Genomic DNA, 26990 nt, shown 5'->3' with positions numbered 1-26990 from the left:
TTGACTAGGGAGGGAAAATAGGCAAACTCAAGTACAAGTTCTTCGTTACAAGTTCATCTGAAGAGCAGTTCTAATTACCAACTTTCTGGAAGTGTGGAAAAGATCAAGAAGAGAAGTGAAAAGCTGCTAGCGTCTAATCTATTAATGTCTGATGCAGTGCCTGACTATTCTTCAAGTAACTTCTCTCTTTCACAAACACACACACACACACACACACACACACACACACACCTGCTTAGGACCCTCACAACATTTCTGGCCGTGGGCCAAAAATCTGGATTCGTCCTTTTCAGAGGCTTCAATAAGATTTGTGATGGGTCTGGATTAGAGAGTCAAAAGGATGAGTAATCAAGGTGGACCGATAAAGGAGACATGTGGCCATGTGGCCTAGTCCTCCAACCCTGCGTCCATGGGTCTATCGGCAAGAGTTTGTTTGTGTGTGTGTGTGTGTGGTTGAGATTGAACGAGTTTCATGCGCAAGAGTTAGCTTGCTCTTTGTGGTTTCAAAGATGTTCTGAACGGGAAGTTGGGGTTTAGAGGCAAGGCTGAACTCACTTCCTGTTGGGCTCTGGGTGAGAACAGAAGCGTAGCAATTCTCGTGCCCCCACACTTTACTTTGGGTCCTGGGCCTCAGCAGTTTCCCCCCTGCATCCAGATCACACGTTTCGTTGCAGCAGTGCTGGCCAAGGGGTGCCTCTCCGCGCAGAACCTGGAAAAAATATTGGAGCGCATCGGCCTCTGGATAGCCTAGAGCCATTTCGTCACACAGAGCTGATGGCACAGGGAGCAGCCATGGGTTTAAGGAAGCAGAAGGTCTCCACGGCGTCGGAGGGCCTTTGAACAGCTTCTGCAGAGAGAGGGCAGGGGGCCCAATGAGCCCCCAGTGGCCTTGGGGGCAGAAGGAGACGAGAGCCACTGAAGGCTGAGCGCTCACACGCCTCGACACACATGTCGCTCGCCATGAAAGCCCGGCAGAAGGTGAAGCGGAAGGGACAGGCCAAGGATCGGGTCTTTGGGTGTGACCTAATAGAGCATCTGCAGTTATCCGGCCGGGATGGTAAGTGATTTGTCTTTTCGGAGGCCGGAAATGTCTTTACCTGGTAGCTTACAGCATCCATTGCCCCCAGTAGGAAATGGTTTGAGAAAAGGGGTCCTGCGCCTCAAGGATGGCTCAGAACACCTTATTCGGCTTCAGTGGTCTTGGGCTGGGCGTCTAGAGGGGTCCCGCTATCTCCTTCCTGGCTGGCTTCAAGCTCCACAAAGGCATTGAGAACTTTAACAAAGTGCTTTGTAAAACCTTTGCATTTGTGAGTAAGTTCTTGAAATTGTAAATGAGTGACATTGACTGTGACATTGACACCCCCAAAACAAAACAAAAACTTGATTGTTTTTTATTTATTTGAGACATTTTCAAAACCACCCTTCATTCAATAGATTCCAGGACAATGTACGATGGCATATTATTATAATATATTATATATTGTAATTTTATTTTTCCTCCAAAGGAGTCCAGGGTGATGATATATGGTTATGCTATTATATTATATTATATTATATTATATTATATTATATTATTATTTATTATACAAGCACCTGAGCGGCTACAAAACTATTAATAACAGAAGCCATTAATCCTGGGGGAAAGCATAACTCAGAGATACAGCATCCACTTTGCACGCTGAAGGACTCTGGTTCAATTCCGGCATTTCCAGGCAGGGTTGGGTTTGTCTCCCTTCTGAAATCCTGGAGAGACACTGCCAGTCAGTGTAGATGAACTGGGAGCTTGGCTCACTATGTACCTAACCAATTTAAAACACCTGGTCAAATTAATAACGTCTTAATCTGGCACCAAAAAGATTGCAATGTCAGCACCTCCTTGGGGAGGGTATTCCAAATTTGGGGGTGGGGTATCATGGATTTGTTGGAACCCACACAGGAGACTCTGCTATGGGTATCTGTCTCCTGGTCCATCAGCAACACACACAACCCCCCCACAAGCAGTACCAAGGGGGGGGGGAGTACCACCCAGCATGATTTTGTGCCCAGTTTTCATTTTTTTTAAATATATATGTATTATTTATCTAGAATATTCATGCCCTGGCAGGAGTGCCAGCTTGGCCTCGTGACTGTGGGTGCCCGGGGCCGTGGGTGCCATGCAGCGTGCATGGCCCTGGCACTGAAAGTTGTGGGTGTCCGGCGCCTTCAAGGGGAATTTTGTGGGTGCTTGGGCACCCAGGGCCTCAGGGAGTTGGCAGCTATGTGCCCTGGCCTTTTAATTCAACCCCTCTTCCTCAGAAAAGAAATCACAGATCAGCTTCTAAAATGTTACTATAATAAAACATCAGAATATTTTTTTTTAAGGATCAGCATAAATGTAAAACTAAATAGTATAAAGCAAATGGTGTCTGAAGCATTTTCAGATTGTAAGAATGAATGGCCATGCTAATCTCAACATCCTTGTTCACTAAAAGCAGATACAAATGGTGTTGTTTTAACCTGATGCCTAAAGATAGAAGGTTTAACATCTTCCTACCTAGAATGTCTTCCCTAGAATGGCCTGGTGAGCCAAATGGGGTGGACTGGTGGGCCAAGAGTGGCTCATGGTGTAGAAATTGCCCACTTCTGTCTCAGTGCAGAGATGGACAGTCCTTTAGGTATCCTGGTCCCAAGGTGTGAAGGACTTTTAAAGCTCAGAGCCAGAATTTTGAATTGATCCCAGAAGCGGACCCAGAAGCGGACCAGAGCAGCTGGCCTGGCACTAGCAGCCCCCCCCCCAACGATCCCTATTTTCCAGGGACAGTCTCAGATTTACAGAAGCTGTCCCCGTTTCTGATCTGATCCCAAAACGTTCCCACTTTTCCTAAGGATGTCCCTATTTTCATCAGAGAAATGTTGGAGGGTATGGTAGGACATCCCTATTTTCATTGGAGAGTATGGAGTTATGTGAATCCCGACTCAAGAAGATACAACCTTTAGAAGACATCTGAAGGCACCCTGTATAGAGGTTTTTTTTAAAAAAAAAAACATTTTATTATGTTTTTATTTATGTTGGAAGCTGCCCAGAGTGCAACCAAGTCAGATGGGTGAGATATACCGTATTTTTTCATGTATATTTTGGGTTGTAGCTGGCATACCAGCCTAACCTGGGCAATGTAGGGATATAGGAAACAGTCTTGGGGTTTATACACATCTACCTTTCCTCCACTCTTTTCTTTTCTATATATAACTTTATTTATTTTGTTTCTCAAATTAACTTTTTACACTCACATATCCAACATACATCATAAAATCAAGATTCCATAGAATCTCCTGGGCTTCCCTCCTCCCCTTTGTGGGTCCTATTGTTAGTCATTTCCTCCTGCACCTTTTATGATAATCCAAATCTTTTACATCTCCATTATATTCAAAATTCGCCATGAAACTACAAGTGCCATTCTAATCCTACTAACATTTTAACTGTTTACTATGATTCTTCAGATAAATTATAAATTCCCCCATTCCTTATTAAAATTCTGGTCTTCTTGATTTCTGATTCTTCTGGTCATTTTTGCCATTTTGGCATAATCCAGCAATCTGCCATTCTTCTCTGGTCGGGACTTCTTTCCATCTCTGGGCCAATAACATCCGCACAGCCGTGGTCGCATACATAAATAATCTTTTCTGCTCCATTGGGATTTCGGCATCTAGAATTCCTAAAAGAAAGGCTTCGGGGTTTTTTAAAGAATAAATTATTTTAAACATTAAAATGTTCTTCCACTCTTTTTCAGGCATGATTCACGCTTAAAGTTTCTAGGGCCAAGCATTTTCTATTTTGCCCCGGAGCTTTCCCTATGCAAACTTGCTCTTTAAAGCTCAATCAGAGGAAATGGCAAGCCATAGAAAACCCAGATGAATGTTTGTTGCGATTGAGAGCTAAAGAGTGGGTTTTCACAGGGAAAGTTTGGCGGGGGGGGGGGAGCTGGGAACGCTCAGACAGGGAGCTTTTAAACACAGGCCTGTGCCTGGAAAGTGCAGAGCAAAAGTTAAGTGTGGATAAGCCCTTATACTAACTGATTCAGAGCATAAGAACCTGTTGGATCAGGCCAATGGCCCATCTAGTCTCAGCATTTGGTTCTCACATTGGCCAACCAGATGCCTGTGAGAAACCAGTAAGTAGGATCTGAGCACATGTGCCCTCTCCCCTCCTGTGGTTTCCAGCGACTGGTCTTCAGAAGCATTATTCCCTCCCACCGACCATGGAGGCACAGCACAGACATCCATATGTTTTTTCTAATCCTCTCTTAAATCCACCTGCATTGATGGTCATCACTTCCTCCTGTGGGAGCAAGTGTGAAGAAGTACCATATTTTTCAGTGTATAACATGACCCCTCTTTTTTGGGACTCCAAATAAATAAATCCCCTGTATGCACTATCCGTGTATAAACGACCCCCAATTTTAAACTTGAAAAAATAGGGGGGAAATGTAGTCTTATACACGGAAAAATATGGTACTTTCTTTTCTCTGATTCTTCTGACATTCTCCTTCATTGGATGTCCACAGGCCCTAGTGTCATGAGGAAATCTTTTCTGTATCCACTTTCTCCATGCCAGGTGTCATTTTATAAACCGTTGTCTTGTCGCCTCTCGCTTGTCTTTTCTCTAAGTGCTTGGTCCATCTAGCTCGGTGTTGCTTGCATGGATTGGCAGCAGCTTTCCAGGCAGAGGACATTCCCAGCCCTATTTGGAGGTGTCAGGGATTGAACCTGGGGCCTTCTGCGTGCAAAACAGATGCGCTACCCACTGAGCTATGGCAAAAGGGCTCCGTACCAAAGAGACAATCTGCACCTCCAGTGTGTAAAATGGATAAAGGGGTATAGACACCTGTTCCTTCAGACGGAGGGCAATCACATCTATAACAGGGCAGGCATCATTCACCTGGCAGGTAAAAAAACCACCCTCAGCAGCACTGGGATCTCTATTGCATCACCTGGGATGAGGTTTTAGAAGCAAGAAGCAGCAAAGAAGCAAGCCCCCAGTGGAAAACTCCACTTGAGTTTCTCAGTTTCTCTCTCTCTCTCTCTCTCTCTCTCTCTCTCTCTCTCTCTCATGCCTCTGAGACCTGTGAGCTGTCAGATCAGGGGCTGGTAGGGTATGAGACACACAGGAAGTGAGCTGTGGGGAGCAAGCGGTGTTCTGGTGTTCTTGTTTGAATTTGCATGGGGAGGGGAAGGGAAGGGAGGTGGCTCGTGCAACTTCCTTGTTTTGCTGGTCCAATTTTGGCGATTGCATCAATTAGGTGCTTGAGCAAGCGAGAAAAGACACAACAAGCAACAGTGGCAGAGCATGCCGGAGGCTGCTTACTTAATACTATTAGTAGTACAGTGGTACCTCGGGTTAAATACTTAATTCGTTCCGAAGGTCTGTACTTAACCTGAAACTGTTCTTAACCTGAAGCACCACTTTAGCTAATGGGGCCTCCTGCTGCCACCGTGCCGCCCGATTTCTGTTCTCATCCTGAAGCAAAGTTCTTAACCTGAAGCACTGTTTTTGGGTTATCGGAGTCTGTAACCTGAAGCGTATGTAACCTGAAGCGTATGTAACCCGAGGTACCACTGTACTATCATTATCATTATTTGCTTATTTATTGCATTTCTATTCCACCTTTTCCCCAAAGAGCTCATACAGTGATGGCCACCAACTTTGATGGTTTAAAAGAGGATCAGGAAGATTAATGGAGGAGAGGGTTATCGGGGGCTATTAGCCACACTGGCTCTGCTCTGCCTCCACAGCTGGAGGCAGCAATGCTTCTGAAGGCCAGTTGCTGGAAACCACAGGAGGGGAAAAGGCTCTTGTGCTTGGGTCCTGCTTGCAGATTTCTCTCAGGCATCCTGCTGGCCACTGTGGGAACAGGATGCTGGCCTAGATGGGGCCCCTTTGGCCTGATCCAGTAGGCTCTTCTTATATCCTTATGGCTTTTATATTGTCCTTCCCCTCCTCATTTCATCCCCACGACAACCCTGTGAGGTAGGTCAAGCTGAGAGGCAGTGACTGGCCCAAGGTCACCCAGTGAGCTTCAAAGCTGAGTGGGCATTTCCACCCCGGTCTCTCCCAGGTCCTAGTCTAACCCTCTGCCCTAAATGCCTGCATACATTTCCAGGTCCTAGGTGGAAGAAAACTTGGAAACGGTTAAGGCGAACAAAAAGTCTTTAGTTGAAACCGTAAACTATAGAAAAACTAGACAGCAAGTGCCTCAAAAGGACGGGTGAAGGCAAAGGTTATCTGTTGAACACACATACAAAAATGCTGTAACCTTTCCAAAGAGAAAAGTTAGGCAATCCTTGCCTAATATTTATGTACCCATTTAATATGCAAGATCCCTAAGCATAAAACGCAGTAAGATAATTAGAACAAGAACAAGAAAAATGCATATGCAACGTTTGAAACAAAAAATACAAAGATATACACAAGTAAAAATGGAGAAGCTATCAGTAAAACATTCAGTTAAATATCAGTAAGTCATCAGCTGCGTGCTCAGCCAGGTCAAATGGTCCCCTAAACCACCAAAGTCCTGGAGTTACTTCTCTACAGGGAGCTTCAGTCCCCAATGCAGAAAGTATGAGTGCGTTTTTCAGCCCAAGAAAAATTTGTAGGGAACTTTTAGCCCTTGTGTGGAAAGTCCCAGGGGGCTCATGTTTGTGGTGGGCAGGGCTGGAGGCATTAGTGGGCGCTGAAGAGCAGCTGTTATGGCTGCTGCGCCTGCATCCCTGACCCATCCTCTGAGGAGGAGGTGCAGGGGAGGGACACTGATGCAGAACATGTCCCTGTTTTCATCTGAGGAGTGTTGCGGGGTGTGGGATTCTGAGTCAGACCATTGGTCCATGCAACTCAGTACTGTCTACACGGACTGGCAGCTGCTCTCCAGAGTTTCAGACAGGGAGCCTTTTCCCAGCCTTGCTTGGACATGCCAGAGATTGAGCCTGGCACAGGCTGCACTTAAAGCAGGTGTTCAACCGCTGATGTGTGGCCCTTCCCTTCGTGTGTCTTCCCATTGCCTATTAGTATTAGTATTGTTATTATCTTCATTAACATACTGCCCTCCCTCTCAGCAGCGCCCAAGGCAGTGAGCAGCAGAATAACCGGTGTACAACAATTGTACGCCATATTTTTACTGCCTCCGGGCATGCCCAAATTCAGGTGAGGCCTTTCCATCATTTGATCTCCATACCAAGAAAAGCTTCACTTGCTAAGTCTCTGCACTGCTGTTAAAGGCAGAGGAGCAGGGCACATTAAAACAGGTGGCAACCGCAGCTGAATACAGCTCGTCTCTCCCACCCAGCACCCAACATTTTTATCACCTCTGCAAAGCAAAGCATGTTTGGGGAGCAGCTCTTGTCCGTGCGGAAGAAGCAGACCCCTGCTCTTGTTCTCCCAGGCTCCTGCAGGCCCTCTAGCAGAAGGACGGGATAGGGTTTACACTGGGGGTGGTGTGCTCTTGAGCAAGCTCCCTTTATGTCATGACATGCTCTAATCCAGTCCTCTGGGCGCTGCATGTGGGCCACTGTCAGGGTTTATACAACCGCTCCGCTTTTCGGGAAAGCCTTCAAGGAAGAGCGATAGGAGGTGTGTAATGAGCACAATTAGATGGTATCTGTTAATGACAGGGCTGCTTTTGGCACACCTGGGCTGCTGCTTTGCAATCGGGGGACGATCAGCAGGAGCAGATCTTCCAAAGACAAGGTGTCACTTTTCTAGGCACGCATACCTGAGATGGTCCTTGCCGGTTACATTAACAGGGCGGAGCTGCCAGGATGGAGCTGGTAGATTCCTAGGAAGCTCAAACCCTGCAGCAATCTCACAGATGAAAATAAGGGCCTGCTTGAAACCTCCATACCTTCTGTGACATTACCAGAGTCTCTAAAACTGAAATTTTGGAATGCAGCAACTCCCCTATGTGAAAAGGTTGCAGCGTTTGGGGGCTTTTGAGTTTTGGAGAAAGGGCGAGTAAGAGGTGACTTGTTGGAAGTTTATAAAATTCTGCACGGCATGAGGAAAGCTTTCTTCCCTCTCTCATAACACTGGAACTTGTGGACATCCAAGGAAGCGGAATGCTGGAAGATTCAGGACAGAGAAAAGGAAGTCTTTCACACAGGGCTTAAACTGTGGAATTTGTTCCCGAAAGATGTAGTGATGGTCATGTATGGCTTTAAAAGAGGATTGGACAAGTTCGTGGAGGAGAAAACTGCTGATTGCCACTAGACATGATGGCGATATTCTGCTTCCACAATTGAAAGTGGTAATGCTTCGGAAAAGCAGTAGCTGGAAATGGCAGGAGAGGAGAGTGTGCTTGGGCTCTGGTCCTGCTAGTGGCATCTGGCTGGCCACTGTGAAAACAGGATGCTGGACTAGATGGACCCTGGGTCTGATCCAGCAGGCTCTTCTTATGTTATTTTGTTCCTCCTGTCTGCTGTATCCATTGACTCTGTAGTAGCCTTGTCGTCCATTGATCTAATAGCCAGTAGAATAAATGTTGTTTTCGTTAAAGATGCATTGGGATGGCTCTTTTGGTTATCCGTGCATGTTATCAACGGTCCAAAAAGTACCATGCACACAGATTTAGAGGCAGATGCCCTCTAGCTGCATGAAATTAGGGATGATTTGAACAGTTCATCCATACATCCTTTTGTGCCGTGTTTCTGTCTAGACACAGGTCCAGGCTTTTCCAGAGTTTCTTGTGAGGAAAGTGCTTTGAAAGTGGTAGCTCTGTGAGGGGAATAGAGGCCTTCCAACCACTGTCAGAGCATTTAACAAACTACAGCTCCCAGGATTCTTTGGGGGGGGGGAGCCATGACATGTTTATAATGGTGTCAGAGTGCTTTCAATGTATGGTATGGCTTTGGCCCGGGTGGAAAGGAGGAGGGTGAGTGAGAGAGGCAGTTTAAAGTATTAAAGAGTGGTGTGAACATGGCCTGTGTTTATTCACGAATGAAGCAGGGCACTTCTAAGCACATGTTGCTGGGGAGAAATAGTGGGGAAGGCCCTATCTGCAGTGGAGCATAGCCTCTGGACATCCCTGAGGGATAAACAGCAGAGAACCTTGTTGTGGTACCTTAAAGACATATCAAGGTATTATTCCAAGAGATAAAGTCCATTGCAACAGATCCATGAAGTAATAATCTTCACTTGCAAGTACAGTTGACTCGCAACTTACACAAGGGTTGTGTTTTGGGGGCAGTGTGCGAAGCAACCTGTTTAAAAACCGTAAAAAAGACTCTCTGACCACCTCTGCACTCTCTCCAAAGGCTGCTACAGATTCTCTCTGCACCTCTGAACGCAGAGGTAGAAGGAGGGGAGTAAAAAGTGGGGAAGGGCTGCGGCCTTTACATCTAGAATATGTCATTTCTTGGAAGCGCATTCTTAAAAACTGCTATACCGTAACTTAGCTGAGAGCTTCAGTTCTCCTTCTGTGTGCATTTTGCTTCCTGTCTGTGCTTCGGAAATGAAATCACCCAGCGACTCCACCCAGACATCTACCCTTGATGAGTGTGTGTGTGTGTGTGTGTGTGTGTCTCCACACTTGCCCATTGCACATCAGATCTATTTTATTTCCCTATTAAGTGTAGAACTTGACATTAGAGGCCCAGCGGACAATGTTAACTGGGTTCCAAGCATCTCCAAGCCTGCCCATCTCTGACACTAGAATGGACTTCTGATTCATTTGAGATCCCCATAAAAAAGCAAACACAAGCAAGTTTTCAGTTGGTTTGTATACTGGTACCTTCCCTACTTCATGAAGGAGCTATTTCAGATACGCATAGGCCACTTCCTCCAGCTGCTCAACGGAGCTATGTTGTTTAAAACCATATGATATAAAATCAGCGTGATAACAAAATCATGAAACAAAACTGCAAACAATCATGTTTTAAAACAGCCCTGAATCTACTAAATCAGGGGTCAGCAACCCGCGGCTCCGGAGCCGCATGTGGCTCTTTTACACCTTTGCCACGGCTCTGGGGCGGATACTAGCGAGGGGAGGAGGCGCATTGTGTGCCCCGACACTCCCCACTGTTTTAAATGTCACAATGGTTTTGCGGCTCCCAGTTTTTTTTTCTTCGGTCCAAGTGGCTCTTTTTGTCTTAAAGGTTTCAGACCCCTGTACTAAATCAACCTGCCTGCAAATCCCCCTGCCGCAAAAATAAAGAAGTCCCAACAGAAAACGGTAAAAGGCAGGCTTCTCACCTCACACATAGTTCACCTCTTTCCTATTTATATCCTCACAGAAAACTGTGAGGTAGGTTAGGCTGAGAGACTGTGAATAAGTTAAAGGCCACCCAGTGAGCTTCATGGCCAAATGGGGATTTGAACCTTGGTCTCCCAGGTCCTAGTCTGACTCTCTAACCACTGCGCCACACTGGCTATATTGCCCTTTCTGTCAGGGATTTGGAGACTTTTAAAAACTGTTCAATCTTATTTTCGGTCGTAAACCTAAATCAACTGGTGAATATTTAGACAGGGTGTGTGGGTTTTGTTGTTGCTACTTATCCCTGCAATGGACTTCCCCCAAAGAATTCTGGGAACTGTAGTTGCCCCTCAGAGACTTACAATTCCCAGTGTCGTTAACAGCGCCCAGAATTCTTTGGGGGGAAAGTCATGTGTTTTGGATGTGCTTCAAATGTATGTTGTAGAGCTGCCCTGTGGCTGTCCAGAATGGAGGTCCCATTGGTGGTGGGCCCCAGGAGGCCCCACGGTCAGCACTGCTGGGTGGTGGTGATGCCGGCCCTCCTGGGACCACAGCAGGCTCCCTTTCAGGGTGATTTTGGCCATCTGTCAAGAGGCACCACCATTCCCCAGGCTGACTCTCAACCCTTTCCCAGTTCCTCAGGTTCTGAAGAGCTGCACGGAGTTTGTGGAGCAGCATGGAATCGTGGATGGGATCTACCGGCTGTCAGGAGTCTCCTCGAACATCCAGAAGCTGAGGTAAAAGCCAGCTGGCATTATTCATGTGTGGAACCCATTGCGGGAAGATGTGGTACTGGAGTCGCCAGCTTAGATGGCTTTCAAAAAAGGATTTTTTGGAAATTTATGAAGGAAGAGGAGCAGGGGGTATCAACTGATGGCTGTAAGCTATGATCCATAAATGGAACCTCCCTGCCCAAAAGCAGCCTACCTGGAATAACAGTTTAAGAATCCCTGACACATGGCCATCCAACCTCCAACAATGGATAATCTACCACCTTCTGAGGGAGTCTAATCCATTGTCTTACAGCTCTTGCCATCAGAAAGCTCTTCCTAATATTTAGCCGGGATCGCCTTTCTGGTCATTTGAATCCATTGGTTTGGGTCCTACCCTCTGGAGCAGCAGAAAGCAAGCTTGCTCCATCTCCCATGTGACAGCCCTTCAGATAGTCCAGATCTTCCGGTGTTACTATATATTCCATTGCCTTTTTCCTTCCTCCCCTTTCCTGACCCTTTGTAGGTTGGAATTTGACAACGACCGGGGCTCCCCTGACCTCAACAAAGACTTGTACCTCCAGGACATCCACTGCGTGAGCTCACTCTGCAAAGCCTACTTCAGGGAGCTGCCCAACCCGCTCCTCACCTATCAGCTCTATGATAAGTTTGCTGTGAGTATGGCTGACCCAGGGCATATTTTGCACTAAGGGCCTTCACTCTAGGGCAGGCCAAAGGCTGCATTCTCTTCTGCGGAACCTTCCAAGAGCCATATGCCAAGGGCAGGTGTGGGCAGGGCAACAGATTTAAATTTCAGCTTTGAACAGTAGGCTAGGAACCGGCAAGCCACTCCAGTATCCCTGCCAAGAAAACTCCATGGACAAAGACAACAGGCATATAAAAGTTATGACGCTGGAAGATGAGCCCCTCAGGTCAGAAGGCGTATGAGATGGTTGGATGGTGTTCTTGAAGCTACCAGCATGAGTTTGATCAAACTGCGGGAGGCAGTGGAGGACAGAAGTGCCTGGCGTGCTCTGGTCCATGGGGTCACGAAGAGTCGGACACGACTAAACGACTAAACAACAAAAAAAGTTTCTACACCCACCCAACTCTGCCTCAAACAAGAGTCATGGAATTTGAAATATACTCGGAGTCGAGTGTGGATTTCATGCTCTTTATTCAGCTCATAGTAGTGAGGAATGAAAGTTCCCCCAAAATATCTGCTTTATATACATTATTTACACAATGGGTCGCACTTGATTGGCTAATTCTGGGATTCTCCTGTAGGCCAATCAGGTTGCGGATTCACTTCCACCTGGAGCTGGATTGGGTGGCTCCTGTGGACCAATCATACTGCTGCATTGTTCTAGGACCAATCAGACAGCTGCATTCTGGACCCTATTGTTCTAGGACCAATCAGACTGCTGCATTCTGAATCCTATTGTTCTAGGACCAATCAGACTGCTGCTTTTTGGATCCTATTCAACTCAGTACATAACAGAATTACAGTGTTGGAAGGGACTCCAGGAGTCATCTAGTCCTACCCACCTCCCTGTAAGTCGTTATCAGAGGTCAAGGACAGATTCCAGCCAGGCAGAAGGAGACAAAGCAGGGTCAGTGAGGGATGTGGCTTGAGAGAGGAGGTGTGGCCTGGGGAGATTCCCAAGGGCCAGACAGAGAGTCCTGAAGGGCCGCATTCAGCCCCCAGGGTGTGAGGTTCCCTGTTCCCTGCCCTAATACATATAAAGTGTTGCTTTGTGCTCACCAATACAGCAGTTTCCAAGGTTCATGTGCTTTCAATGTGCACTGGATGTACGGTGTGGATCTGCCCTTATTGTGTATAGATTTGCATGCTACTCATTGAATCATCAAATTGTAGAGTTGGAAGGGACCCAAAGGCTCATCTAGTCCAACCTCCTGCAATGCAATGGCAACTGTGGCTCAGGTCTGGCAGATGACTGTATCCGATATCCAAAACTATTTGCTTTCAACGTTTGGTATTGCACGGCAGGGTGGGAGGCATGCTGTGGAACTGAGCAAACAAAATAGTGAGCTGAGTACCTCTCTCCCACTTCACCCAGGATGCTGTGGCCATCCAGATGGAGGAGGGTCGGCTGGAAAAGATCAAGGATGTGCTGAAGGAACTCCCAGCGCCCCACTACAGGTACCTGCAAGGGCCAAAAAGCCCTTTTTCTGGCTCAATCCTCATAGCGTCTTTTGGTCTCGCACATGTGTGAGAGCTCGGGACATAAAAAGGAGTGTCCTGATTTTTGTCCCCCTGTAGATTGCTGAATGCTAGTATGGCTGGTAAGGAGATTTCACAGTCCACTTCCTATTCATGGATGCTGGTGGTTGTGATTTCTCATTCAGTTGACCCTCACTCTGTGTCCCCCCCCCCCCAATCTTTGTTTTGGCTTTGCATCCACCACAAGGACCTTGGAGTTCCTGATGAAGCATCTAGTTCACATGGCCTCTTTCAGCTCTGAGACCAACATGCACGTACGGAACCTGGCCATCGTCTGGGCTCCCAACCTGCTCAGGTGAGACATAGCAGCTTTTATCGTACAAGTTCAGTTCTTGGTGAACCATCATTGACAGCAACTATGTTTAAGGCCTGGCGAAGGGGAATTGGACTGAAACAAAGGCAAATTTGGAAAACCAGATTTCTGAACAAGGAGGAAGAAGACTGGCCTGACAATCAGGAGATTCTTGCTCAACGAACGAGTGTCAGCAAGACCCACCACACCCACTCCCAACCTGTGCACCTCTGCCTCATTAGGCTTCACCCCCTCTCCCTCTCTTCTCAGGTCCAAGGACATTGAGTCGTGTGGCTTCAACGGCACAGCAGCCTTCATGGAGGTCCGCGTCCAGTCCATTGTGGTGGAGTTTATCCTCACCCACGTGGATCAGATTTTCAATAATGTCCCTCTCTGTGGTAGGTCTTTATTTGTGACAGACAAATACCATAGAATTATAGAAATGTAGAGTTGGAACTTCTTGTAGTGCCCTCCATTGCAATACCCCTCCATACACATTCAGTACATGGGCCTCGAGGGGAGGTGGGGGGGCACTTCAGCAGCCCTAATGAACTTCCCAAAGAGCTTTCAGAATCTGAGGACCTCCCGAGAAAGGTTGTGGTGACAGCATATGGTTTGTTTGTTTATTTAATTTATTTATTTATTGCATTTATACCCCAACTTTCTTCCCAAGGAGCTGAAGGTGTTGTACAAAGTTCTCCTCTCCCTCATTTAATTCCCACAACAACCCTGTGAGGAAGGTTAGGCTGAGAGTCAGTGACTGGTCCACAGTCACCCAGTGAGCTTCATGGCTGAGTGGGGAGATTTAAACTCTGATCTCCCAAGAAGAGTGGTACCTTGGAAGTTGAACAGAATCTGTTCTGGAAGTCCGATCGACTTCCAAAACATTCGGAAACCAAGGCACGGCTTGCTCCTGCAGGAAGCAGGAAGCTCCTGCACCCAATCGGAAGCAGCATCGGACATTTGGGTTCCAAAGAATGCTCGTAAACCGGAACAACTCACTTCCGAGTTTGCGGCGTTTGGGAGCCAAAATGTTCGACTTGCTTGACGTTCGGGATCCAAGGTACAACTGTACTAGTCCAATACTCTTTAACCACTGTACCACACTGTCTCTCCTGCACTAAACTAGCTCTCTGGCTTCATTCCTGCACTCACTTAATTTCCTGATGATGCTGTTTTTCCTCCACTACTCTATAGCCGGTAGCCGTGAATCTCTCAGGAAGTCCCTTCTCCTTGCGAGCTCACCAGTGACCATTGGCGACGACAAATACTCCTTTTCCTGCAATATCCCAGCTGCGCTGAACCAGGGGGATGGCCCACCGCAGATGCGACCCTACCACACCATCATCGAGCTCACCGACAACAAGTACACACCTCCCTTCCCTCTCTTTCCCCTTCCCATGTTCACTTCTGTATTTGCCTGCTGAGAATTTCCAGATTCTAGTTACAAAGGATGGCATCGGATGCCCATTTTGCAAAGCGACTACAACCAAGGGGCATGAAGCCCATTTTGCTGGCCAGGCTGCAGAGAAAAAGGCACATTCCTACCTATGTGGTGGGGTTGCCCCCAGACTGTGCAGCGTTGGTCACAGATATTCCAGACCCCTTCATCCCCCAGTAAACTGCACAATTGCCCCCGACCCTGATTATTTTATCTGGTGTTGTTTTTCTTGCATGAATGAGAATAGTAAATCCGTGCACAGAGATTTGTTGATGCTTATTTTAGCTGCAGCTAGACAGGAAACCACTTTCCCTCTTCCCTCACTTCTGAGGACTTAGAGAGTCCTAAGGATCCCATTGGAAGTGGCTCCAGACACATGATGACCGTCCTGCATGCAAAATTTATAACCTCCATTCCAATTCTTCACAGAAGAAAAGGATCCCTTAAGGCAAAGAAATGGAAGTCCATTTTCAACCTCGGCCGATCCAGCCATGATGCCAAACGCAAGTTGAACAAGTCGGAGGACAAAGGTAAAAGGCTTAATGCTAAAGCTCACTGTAACTGTTCAAGCGGACTAAGAGTTAAGTGTGCCACATATATGGCCTGAAAGTGGGTCTTTCTGTCACTATCTCGTTGATTATTTTTCCCAACAAAAGCGCCAAGTGCTGCATTATAGTGCAGATCAATGGTTCCCACAACATTTTGGGCCACTGTACCTTTGGTTCTATACACTCATCCCCAGTGCCCCCTGCTCTATAAATTGGTTGTTGAGAATAGAAGGAATATAATAACACAATAAAATTCAAAACAGTAACAATTAATTGCACATTTAATTCAAAATGCAATTAAAACTATTTCGTTTAATTAATTCAACAAAATGGATGAACTCGATACAGTGATGGCAGCTTTTCAGAGTCTAATAGTCGTTTACACCTCTAGTGCCCCCCTGCCACCCCTTTGCCTCCAGGGGGCAGAACCACCCACTTTGGTTGTAGATTCCACCAGAGCTTTATTAAAGAGCTTTATTCAATATATGGGACCATGATATATGAGACAACTTTTTCTCTAGAGGATTAATTATCTGGATGTTGACTGCTAGAATCTCTGTTAACACAACAATGGAAGACACTAAAAGATTTAAGCTTAGCACTATGGTACAGTATAAAAAACATCTCCTGAACATTTATTTGCAATGTGGTGGGACTTTATATCTTATGTTTCATTTGCCAACATGCAAGACTCTTCACCGACATCAAAAATATAAATTTGGATTGATGGGAAAAATCAGAAACCAGGAAGATCAAGTATTCTTAAAAGATTGGAATAACTTTGTAATATATTTAAAAGACCACTGTAAACAGTTGAAATCATTGGCAGGGATACAATGACAATTCTATGAAAGATAAATACCCACTTTTTGTATGCATCCCTCCTGCGGTTCTTTTGGTTTGTTATGTTGATGTTGCTTCTTTTATTTTGGTGCCTGTAAAAGGAAAAAATATACTGTATACTATTAAAATTCAACTGAAAAGGGGGTTTTTTTGAGGCCCAGATTTGGTTGGCTCAATCCTGCCTTTCTGTTCTAGATGACAAAATGGGAAAGATGCGTCTGCGGCCGGCCAAAAGCATGGATTCCCTCAGCTCCATGCCATGTGCCAGCGATGGTAGGTACAGAAATCTCTGGGGTTGTTTACATTCGCTGCTGAGGGGCTGGCTGGCTTTTGCCCCACTTCTATTCCTCCTGAAGCATAGAGATGGAGGAGACAGAAGGACTTGGGTGTTTCACCAAATCCTGGAAGGACTTTAATCCTAATAATTTGGATTGCTGGTATTCAAGGGTTTGGCAGATTGCTCTTCTTGAAAAGGTATCTCCTTAAACTAAAAGTATCTAAAGGGCAGAACTCAATTTTTTTGGACATATGACGTGATTTCTTATACTGATATTGAGGCATATTCAAACGTCCAGCTCATTTAATACTATATAAAACCTTTATTCTCCATAATGATGGAATTCACAGGTGGATAATACTTTTATTTTCATATATCCTTACTATTTGTAAAGGAAATCTTTTTATGAGTTAATACTTAATTATCCGTTTGGAGCTGTGCCGTATCTTTGTACTTTGGTCCTTCCAGGCTGTGACCCTTTACAATTTAAGTTTCAGATCCTTTGCTTTCTTTCTTTATGTTATGTTTGCACTTTTTTTGGTTGACCAATAAATAATAATAATTTTTAAAAACCCAGCAGCATACCTATTCACAGTAATCTCATAGCAAATTCATCACAGTATTAAGGCTACTGGAAGGCAACCTTGGAAAAGGTTTGGGGCCCAGGCATGAGGCCCTGTCTTTTGGGTCCCTCTTTGATTCAGCTCTCTTCCTTTGTGTGCAGATGACATTCAACTGGGGAGGAAAATCTCCCAGAAGCAGCTCACTCTGTGCCGTGAGAGTTTTGATGGCCCGGCTTCTCTCGATAACAGTTTCCTGCTGTCGGAGTCCGACGAGTATACGGAGAGACCCAAGGCCGAAGAAGCACAAGGCGAGTCGGAGAGCGAAGCCACTGCCAAGTCGGAGCCCACCACCCCGAAAGCCAGCAGGTCCAGCCTTGTTGGGGTGGCCCCTCAAGGGCGATCCCCCAAAACTGGGCGGAACCGTGCAGAGAAGTGCGCCGGCGTCCACATCTCTGGGCCTTTCTCTGTCACGGTCCCGTTCCACATCACTTCCAACCTCAGTTTGTCCCGGCTAACCCGGGGGCTCGAGTGCCCTGCCCTGAGCCACTGTGCCCTGGAGAAGGACCCTTCTGAGACCTCTGAGGCCAAAGAGGACGAGCCTTCTAAGCAGAAAGAAACTGAGAAGCTGGTACCTGACCTCACAAACAAGGAAGACGCTGGAGGTAAGTATCTCCCCACCATTTCTTCCACCTACAAGCTGCCTTGGTGGTATAGACTAGGGGTGTGGAATCATTTATGGCTCCATGGGCCAGATCCTTATCAGAATTGGCCCCTGAGCCAAATTTGACAGAGTTCTCCCTGCCCCCCAACCTTCATTTTACCAGGCAGGGGTCTATGCAAGCCCCCTACTTGAATCAGAAAAAAGTATGCATGGAAAAGTATGCATGGAATCCTGCAGGATTGAAGCGATGCCCATCAGCTGAAGATCAGCTGTCATGAGTGGTGTCAGCTGATAGGCAGGTGAGTGTGGTTTGAGCCAAGATGGGCCTGCAGGCTAGAGGTTCTCTACTCCTGGTGGCACTTGGGCCTTGCTGCCAGATTTCCCAGTTTGTGCCCACTGACACATTACACAGCTGCACGAAGAACCATCTTCTCCTGCATGAAACCTGCCCATTCCTTAACGTCACCCTTTTGAGGCTCTGCCCCAGGTGCCCCCCGTTTCAGAAGTTAAGCAGATGACAGCAGGTGAGAGGGACTTTTCAGTGGTGGCACCCTTCTTGACCTGGGAACTGACCCTACTTACAGTTGATACGTATTCCCAAAATAATACAGATGAACACCTGAAATGTGACATATTTAATCAACTAGAGGAATCTTAGCTGATTACCTATATGAATCTTCATTGATTCATCAAATAAATCTGCAAAAATGTGTATATAATAAATAGAATGGATTGTATTCAACTAAGCTCTACACATAATAAAATTAATGGGCAAATGTTAACCATGTCCATTAATTGCTACTTCGAGTATGGCTAACACGGGATGCAACCCAATAGTTCTAACTTACTAACTTACTTTATTTTTAAGTGATCCAGACTAGGGTCAAAACAAGTACCCCCCCTTTCTCTCATAGGGGAGGTAGGTGTTGTTTTTTCTTCTTCCTAAGATTGTGCGCACCATCTGCAGTTTTCCTAAATACTTGTATTACAAAGAACTTGGGGCTCACCAAGGAGCTATTCCCTGTCGCAAAGAACTGACTTGCTCTTTGCTGCTGCTGCTTCTTCTTCTTCTTCTTCTTCTTCTTCTTCTTCTTCTTCTTCTTCTTCTTCTTCTTCTTCTTCTTTTGCTTCCCCTTATTGAAACAGATGCAAAGGCAGGAGGCCTGTCTGATTCGGAAGAGAACCAGATGTCTTTGGAGGTCCAGGACTCCTTCTCTTTCCTGGACAGCCAAGATGCCTGGCTGGGTGAAAGCATGGATGGAGACCAGCCCCGGAAGAGCACCAGCATAGCGCCTGATTTTGCAGGCAGTGGTGTGGACAGTTCCCCACTCACGGAGGACGACATGAGCAGTGGGTTCATGAATGAGATGATAGGAGGCGGGATGCAGGTGAGGTCCATGACTATGTCACCCAAAATCTTTACCTAGTTAAAAAGGCAGGTGCTCTTCCACCCCATCCTTGAGTCTCTGTCCTAGCAGGAGCTGCACATCAGCTCCTACCTGACCATTTTGGCAGCTCCAAGGTGGGAAGGGAGGGAAGAAAGGAGTCTTTTGGAGCTAGACAACTCCTACAATCTCTATAAGCAGATACAGACAACAATGCATAGAGCTCTGTGGGGGTGGGGATCCATTAATATAAAATTATGCTGCAGAAATAAAGTGCAGGATGGGGGTTGACCCTTTTATACATATTAAGTGTGTTTTTGGCATATAATCTTGCATATAATGGATGGGGCTATTTTTAAAAGATGTAAGTGAGTGCTCAATACCATAGGTGATCCAAAGTGAGCAAAGTCCAGGACAGATAAAACAAAGGACTTCTTCAGGCAGTGCATAAACTATGGAACTCCCTCCCACAGGAGGCAGTGATGGCCACCAACTTGGATGGCTTGGAAAGAGGATTGGACAAAATTCATGGCTATGCTTCACCTCCAGGGTCAGAGGCAGCAAAGCTTCCGAATACCAGTTGCTGGAGGCCACAGGAGGGGAAAGGGTTCTTATGCCTGGGTCTTGCTCAGGGGCTTCACAGTGAGACATCTAGTTGGCCACTGTGAGAACAGGGTGATGGGCTAAGTGGACCACTATTAGCATGATTTAGCAGAGCTCTTCTTAAACAGATTGGAACCGCCAAACACTCATTCATTCATTCATTCATTATTTATTTATTTATTTATTTCATAAAATTTATATATTGATAGTAGGAAAAAAATCTCAAAGCAGTTTACAAACAAGATAAAACAATGAAATTACAACTAAAAATTTACAACTGTAATTTAAAACATACAGAAAATTAAAGCCACAGTAGAATAAACTAAAACACATTAAAACTCATACAAATTCCAGCCATAAACCCCCTTTAAACCCAGTACAGTAGTTGGATTTGGGCACGTGGCATGTTTTAAGTAAGTTTTTATTTTACTTTTTAATTGTATTGGTTTGGGGTTTTGCTGCCCTGGGCTTTTTTTGGAAGGGAGGGCAGGAGAGAAACGTAATGAATAAAGAAACAGGCAGTTTCTTATGCTCCCTTCAGCCCTAGGCAACACAGGCCTGGGGCTGATGGGAGTTATAGTTCAAAGAGCCTTGCTGTCTGGTGCCTAAACATATGGAGAAAGGGAGGTTGTTCTGTGTGTTTGCTATATTCATTATTTTTAAAAGGGTAACTGAGAAAAAGAAAGACGTGTGTGTTTGAACCAAAGAGGAGCCTTATTTAAAACTCTTTTCTTTCTCTACCTCCAGCTGGAGATGTTTTCAGCTGTTTCACCACTAGATTACCTGTCCATTGAGGAGTGTATGAACGAGCACTCAGAAGAGGAAGATGACCAATATTATCTGGCTGTGGGATGTTCAGATGGCGATGAGGTTTCTAAGGAGGTTGACAGTGAAGAGGTCTACTTGAGTGCTTTTGATGACCTCAGCCCCTTAGCTGGCAAATTGCAGCATTTCCAGCAGCCAGATGAAGACCAGGCTCTTGATGACACCTGTCTTCCGAGGAGCACGTTGGACAATCAGCCCTTCAGTCTGGCCGGACAGCCCTCACCTGAAGACCCAGACAGCTCCCATCTCTTTGAAGTTGGCAGGGAGCCTCTCCTGGATGGCCCTCCAGTTCACGACTTCAGGTTAGACAATTCCCAGCTGGATCCAGCTTCCGCCAATCCATCTGAAGAAGAGTTGCAGGCCTTCCTGGATTCTGGTAGTGATTTCAGTCAGCTGGAAACACTCATGAAGGCTGAAGCTGAGACCACCCAGGTAGATCCTGACTTGGCAGCATTGCAGACGGAAGGCATAAACGCCAGAGGTGAAGATGACCTGCTTCTAGGAACAGGGTGCTTGATGCATGCCAAATGCCCCGATGGAATTCCAGAAAACCCTGTGCAAAGATCTTCATTTCAAGAGCATCAGAACCATGCAGCCCAACCAAGCCTTGAAAATGAGCGGGAATGGCACAATGCATTAGGCATTGAGCAGGTTGCAAGATCTCCTTGCATCCCCAGCATAGAGGCTGATGGATCTACCTTGGAGGTAGATGGATTGTATGACTGGCACCCAGACTATGAGTTCCCATTTCAAGAGGCAGAGCAGCCACAGAGGGGAGAGACTGCTCTTCATCCTCAGGCAGCAGAAGTTCTTTCACCCCTGGATGGCTCCACTTTGCACAGCGCTCCACTTTCCTCTTTGCTGGACAATTGCTCTGAAAATGCTTCTTCTGAGACGTCTCCAATGCTTGCGCCGAGTCTTGAGCCAGATGCTCCACCTGAGAGAGCCCCTCTTGGTGGCTCCTCGCCTGACAATTCCAATGGTTGTGAAGCCTCGTCGCTCGGGGCCCCTTCTCTGCAGGGCTGCCCAGAAAGTCCTCCACAGACACCACCACATTCAATGCCGGCGAAAGCCTCCGATGCCCTCAAGCATGACCTCTCTGATGGAAGCGTCTCCATGAGGTTGACCTCGCATGCCATCAGAGTGCAGCAGGCGAAATCTTTCCCGGTCGTGCCTCCGAAACCCCAGTTTGCCAAAATCCCTCCGGCCTTAATGCCAATATCTCCAACCAAGGAAGCCTCCCTCATGTGGTGCAGCCCACCTGTCCCAGAAAAGAACTGTAGAAACGGGATAAAAGAGGGGCCCAGCGAAGGCTCTCTGCGCAGGCCCCTTCGCCCAGCCAGCCTGGACGTACATTGCAGCACCCCAGATAGCACTGAAAATGTAAAAACTCCCCTGGCTTCTTCCAAGCTGCCCACCTCTCCAGGTCTTGGCGATTCAGGGGCCCTCCGGAAGCAGCGGAATTCCATGCCTTTGAGTTTAGAGAAATATGACAGAGATTACGAGAGCAGAGGAGCAGACGCGGTCCCAAAGCTATTGCACTCCCCACTGGACAAATGCAGCCTTTGGCCCAAGAGCAGTGATGAGCTCCCTAATACAAAGTGCTCTCTGCTAGAAAGTTTGGATAAACACAGCAGCAGCACTACCATCGCCAGGGGTGAAGAAGGGAAGAGTGAGCCCTCCCAAAAGCAACTTCCAGCGCCTCTATTGTTCGGTGAGGCTGGTGGGGCTGTCGCCCAGAAGCAGAGATGGGCCAGCTGGCGCAACGGGAACAGCATGTCGTTCGACGAGGCTGTCGCTCTTGCCAAGGAGAGACACGTGGGCCAGGCCCCAATGAGGAGGATGCAGACCTACTGTTTTGGCGATGTGGAGGGGCTGTATGGCCCTCCCAGAACAGAGAAGCCACCCCCGAACCCCAAGCCCGCCCTGAAGCCTCTGGGGCAGCGGCTCCTGAGACCCCTGTCCTGCGCAGGCACAGCCGCAGATGCCTTTGTCCCGGGGAAGCCGCTTCTTGCTCCAGCGTTGCCTGACATCATCCCAGAAGGCCAACTCTCTCCAAGCCTGGAAGCTCTGTCCCTTCCTCAGGATCTCCCGCCAAGGAGAAAACTGAGCTTGACGAAGGCAGGGCGACGTGCGTCCAACTCGGAAGAGGTGCTTTTAGCAGCACAGCAGGAGCGGAGGTGATTCGCTTTGGCAGCTGGTTCCCAAATCTGGCCTTCAACTGTGCTGCCTGGTGCTGCTGTGACCTTGGACTTCTGCACTGATGTGGCACCTCCCCACCCACCCAATCAGGACACAAAGGACTGAAGAAGAGTCTTGCTGGAACAAACCAACCTTAGCTAAGAATCATCTGCTTCAAGCAGAGATCAGCCAGAAGTCCACAAGCAGGGCCTGAGAAAGCAAGAGCGGCAGGAGCCGCACCCACGGGTGATACAACCAAGGGCATGTCACGTGGCTGCTGCAAATTGGGGTAGCTGCTCAGATTTGAGTCCTGTGCGGTAGGTAGGGTGGTAGATAGCGATGTATGATAAATGCTATTGTGAGTGAGTAGGCTTAAATCGATGCAACGGAAATAACTAAGAGAAAGGAAAAAAATATTGTAAGTTTACCATTCTGAAATATGCGTATCTTCTGTGCAGGCAGGCATCCCCTTAACTATTAACACATATTGGATGGTTGCATATAAAGCTCCCCTTTAATCAGCTTCTCCCAAAGAATTCTGGGAAGCGTAGTTTGTTACGGGTGCTGAAAGTTGTTAGGAGGCCTCTATTCCCCTCACAGCAGTACAATTCCCAGAGTACCCTATGAGGAGGGAATGCCAGTAAAAGCACTGTAAGAACTCTAGCCTTGGGTGGGAATAGGGGATTCTCCTAACAGCACCCTTTACGACTACAGCCATGTTCTGTTGAAAACTGTATCATGGTGCTTTAAATGTATGGTGTGAATGAGGCCGAAGTAGAACTGTTATATAGCCTACATCCCACTCGGCTTTTACCCTGAAGGCCTGAATGTACTTATAGATGCAAGAGACAAATTTCTGTTTAGCTCTCTCTTTAAACATGGAAGGATACTGAGCGAGATCACTGCCTTGAAGGTTGAGGCTGTCATAATATTTTGCATACTTATTTGGAAGGAAGTCCCGCTCAGCAATGCGAGACTTACTTCTAAGTATAAACATGCATAGGATTTTGCACGTAGACATGCATGTATGTACCTAGAGGCTCTCAAACGTCTCAGAAGCAATGAGTGACAGTTACCAGAAAAAACAGTGTTTCTCCACTATGAATTGGAAAATAAATGTCCATGCTGTTTGGTTGGTAGTAATGAATATTTGCACGTGGCTACCATGATGCTGCACTCAAGAATTTGCAGAACGTAATATGGGGACACAAGATCGCCTACATGGGCTTTGTGGATGACAGAATATCCTGGATCCTGGTACTTGGGGTGGCTTGTTAGTCCAGCCTTTGCCAACCTGGGGCCCTCCAGATGTTTTGGACTACAGCTCCCATCAGCCCCAGCCAGCACTTGGACTCATGGTGGCTGGGGCTGATAGGAACTGTAGTCCAGAAATATCTGGAGAGCTCCAGATTGGCAATACCTGTGTTAGTCCCTCTTTCCAGTAGAGAGCCCAAAGGAATACTGTTACATGAACTTTATTCACTGGCCCAAAATCAGTAACGTTTTATCTAAAAAGTCCAGATGTCTTGCCTCATGATTCTCTTTTACACAGGAAAAAAAGCAACAGTCTTTAACTCAATGCATTTTTATATTCAGATGTCAAGTGCAGGCTATACTCGGTTTGTGTGTATTAAATTCAGAAAGCAGAGCATTTGAAAAACACATATTGTGTCTGTGAAACTGTTTATTGACCCCGCTTAGGAATGGCTTAAGCGGTCTATTGGGTGACTAAAGTGTAAAAAAGATAGCAGGAAATGTATGTGGCTAGCCAAATAGTACCAAGATTAGCATGCCAGGAGAGAAAAACCTGTCGTGATTTGTATATGGAGAGTGGAAAAGGGGGCAGATTGGTCACTGGTGTGAGAATGGGGTGTTACAAGGACTGAGTTGTTCCCATTTTCAAATGCTGTAAAGTGTGTGTGGGGGGGGGTTGTCTACAACTAACTGGTGACACTTCCTCATAGCAGGTTAGTGTAGACTTACCGGTAGGTCATATCCACACCATACATTTAAAGCACAATTAACACACATGGCTTTCCCCCCCGGAAACTCCTGGGGATTGTAGTTTACCCCTCATAGAGCTACAATTCTCAGCACTCTTAACAAACTACACTTCCCAGGATTCTTTGGGAGAAGCCATATGCTTTAAATGTGCATTAAGTGTATGGTATGGGTGTGACCTTGGTGCTGCCCATGCAGGTTTAGTGGTAGAGTCCAAAAGATTTCCGTCATTAAAACGCCACCCCAGATGTGTTAGGCAACGCTTTTCTTTGTGGCTTCTTCAGCTATTCTTCAGTAGCCATTGATATTTTTTGACACTTATGAAATTGTTAAAAATAGCCGCATGAACGCCAATGAAAAAAGCTTGCAATAAATCTTCAGGATCTTGTGATGCCCAAGCCATACCTCAACATTTGAGACAATTTGATCTAGTGGAATCTCTACTACTAGATCTACTGTGGACATTTGGAACAAAATAATAATAAAAAAATCCTTCCAGTAGCACCTTATAGACAAACTAAGTTTGTTACTGGTATGAGTTTTCGTGGGCATGCACACTTCTTCAGATACACTGAAACAGAAGTCACTAGGCCCTTATATATAGTGAGAGGGTGGGGAGGGGTATTACTCAGAAGGGTGGTGGGAATGGGTGATAAATGTGGTTAACCTGTTGAGGACTGTTAACGACTACAATTGGTCTTACAGGAAAAAGCAAGGGGTGAGATGGCTAAAAATAGCTGTATCATGTATAATGAGATAAGAATCCAATGTCTCTTTTCAGACCAGGTCTCTCCATGGTTTTAAGTCTGGTAATAAGTTGCAATTCAGCAACTTCTCTTTCCAGTCTATTTCTGAGTAATACCCCTACCCACCCTCTCACTAGATATAAGGATCTGGTGGCTTCTGTTTCAGTGTATCTGAAGAAGTGTGCATGCACATGGAAGCTCATACCAATAACAAACTTAGTTGGTCTCTAAGGTGCTACTAGAAGGATTTTTTTTTAATTTTGTTTCGACTATGGCAGACCAACATGGCTACCTACCTGTGGAGGTTTGGGTTAGCCTAATGCATTTTTGATGCCGAAGAATTGATGCTTTTGAATTATGGTGCTGGAGGAGACTCTTGAGAGTCCCATGGACTGCAAGAAGATCAAACGTATCCATTCTTAAGGAAATCAGCCCTGAGTGCTCACTGGAAGGACAGATCGTGAAGCTGAGGCTCCAAGACTTTGGCCACCTCATGAGAAGACTCGACTCCCTGGAAAAGACCCTGATGTTGGGAAAGATGGAGGGCACAAGGAGAAGGGGATGACAGAGGACGAGATGGTTGGGCAGTGTTCTCGAAGCTACCAGGATGAGTTTGACCAAACTGCAGGAGGCAGTGGAAGACAGGAGTGCCTGGCATGCTCTGGTCCATGGGGTCACGAAGAGTTGGACACGACTAAACGACTAAACAATAACAATGCATTTTTAAATTTGCTGTGCTAGCGTTTTTAACAGGTGTCTTGATATTTCTTACCTGCTTCTGGGGCACAACTCTGGCATGAGGCTGGCCTCAAGTGAGGGTGTTGCATTTGGGCTTTTAAATCTCCCAGTCATGCAGTTTAGTGAGTGGACTCAAGTCAAGTTGCCACAAGTCACCCTCCCTATGCCTAAACTTTTGTAGAGCTGGTGCAGTGTAGCAGCTAAGACCTGAGCTACAAAACAGGAAATTCTTGGTTCAGATCTTGCTTCTGCCATTTACTCGTTAGTTGTAGGTGAGCCATTCTGCCTCAGCCCTCTCATCTACAACAGTGTGAGGCAGGTAATGATATTGGTCTACTCTGCAGGGTGCTTGTGAGGGTTACATTTTGCATCATCTCATGCTGCTTGGTGGAAGGTGAGGCAGAGTACCATCTGCTATCACTAGGGAGAAGCATTAACATCACATCCTGACCCCGGTGGTTCTCTTTGTCACCAACAGAAGAGCAGCAACTTTGGGCTCTATTTTTGTAATGCTTTCATCTGTCATGAGCCACTTTGAAGGAAAGACTGGGTATAAACCTTTAAAACAAATAAAATAAGATTTGTAAAGTGCTTTGAACATTCACAAGTGCTACACACTTGTCAATACAAGTGTCCTGAAGGAAGTACTGGGGTGGAGGGCAATCACACGATAAAAGTCCAAATTGGAATAATGCTTGTAATTCTAGCTGTACC

At 46.4% G+C, this 26990-nt stretch overlaps 1 protein-coding gene across 2 annotated transcripts; it reads left to right on the top strand.

The window, feature by feature from the left end:
- The first annotated feature begins 181 nt into the window (after nt 1-181).
- ARHGAP30 (Rho GTPase activating protein 30) lies at nt 182-24453 on the top strand. Of its 2 annotated transcripts, none has more exons than XM_083589336.1 (13): nt 182-317; nt 354-1057; nt 10852-10954; nt 11454-11601; nt 13009-13091; nt 13360-13467; nt 13735-13862; nt 14662-14830; nt 15338-15435; nt 16492-16569; nt 17298-17798; nt 18944-19185; nt 20533-24453. In XM_083589336.1, the coding sequence occupies exons 2-13, from the start codon at nt 949-951 to the stop codon at nt 22792-22794; spliced, it is 4029 nt and encodes a 1342-aa protein (XP_083445462.1). In that variant the 5' UTR covers nt 182-317; nt 354-948; the 3' UTR covers nt 22795-24453. The 2 variants fall into 2 exon arrangements, with proteins under 2 accessions (XP_083445462.1, XP_083445461.1); XM_083589335.1 differs by having other exon boundaries at nt 15335-15435.
- Nucleotides 24454-26990: the final 2537 nt, after the last annotated feature.

Source organism: Podarcis filfolensis (genome assembly GCF_964270895.1).
Source record: "Podarcis filfolensis genome assembly, chromosome: 16".
Classification (NCBI taxonomy): Eukaryota; Metazoa; Chordata; class Lepidosauria; order Squamata; family Lacertidae; genus Podarcis; species Podarcis filfolensis.
The sequence above is the reverse complement of the archived record's forward strand: the minus strand, read 5'-3'. Positions and strand labels throughout refer to the sequence as shown.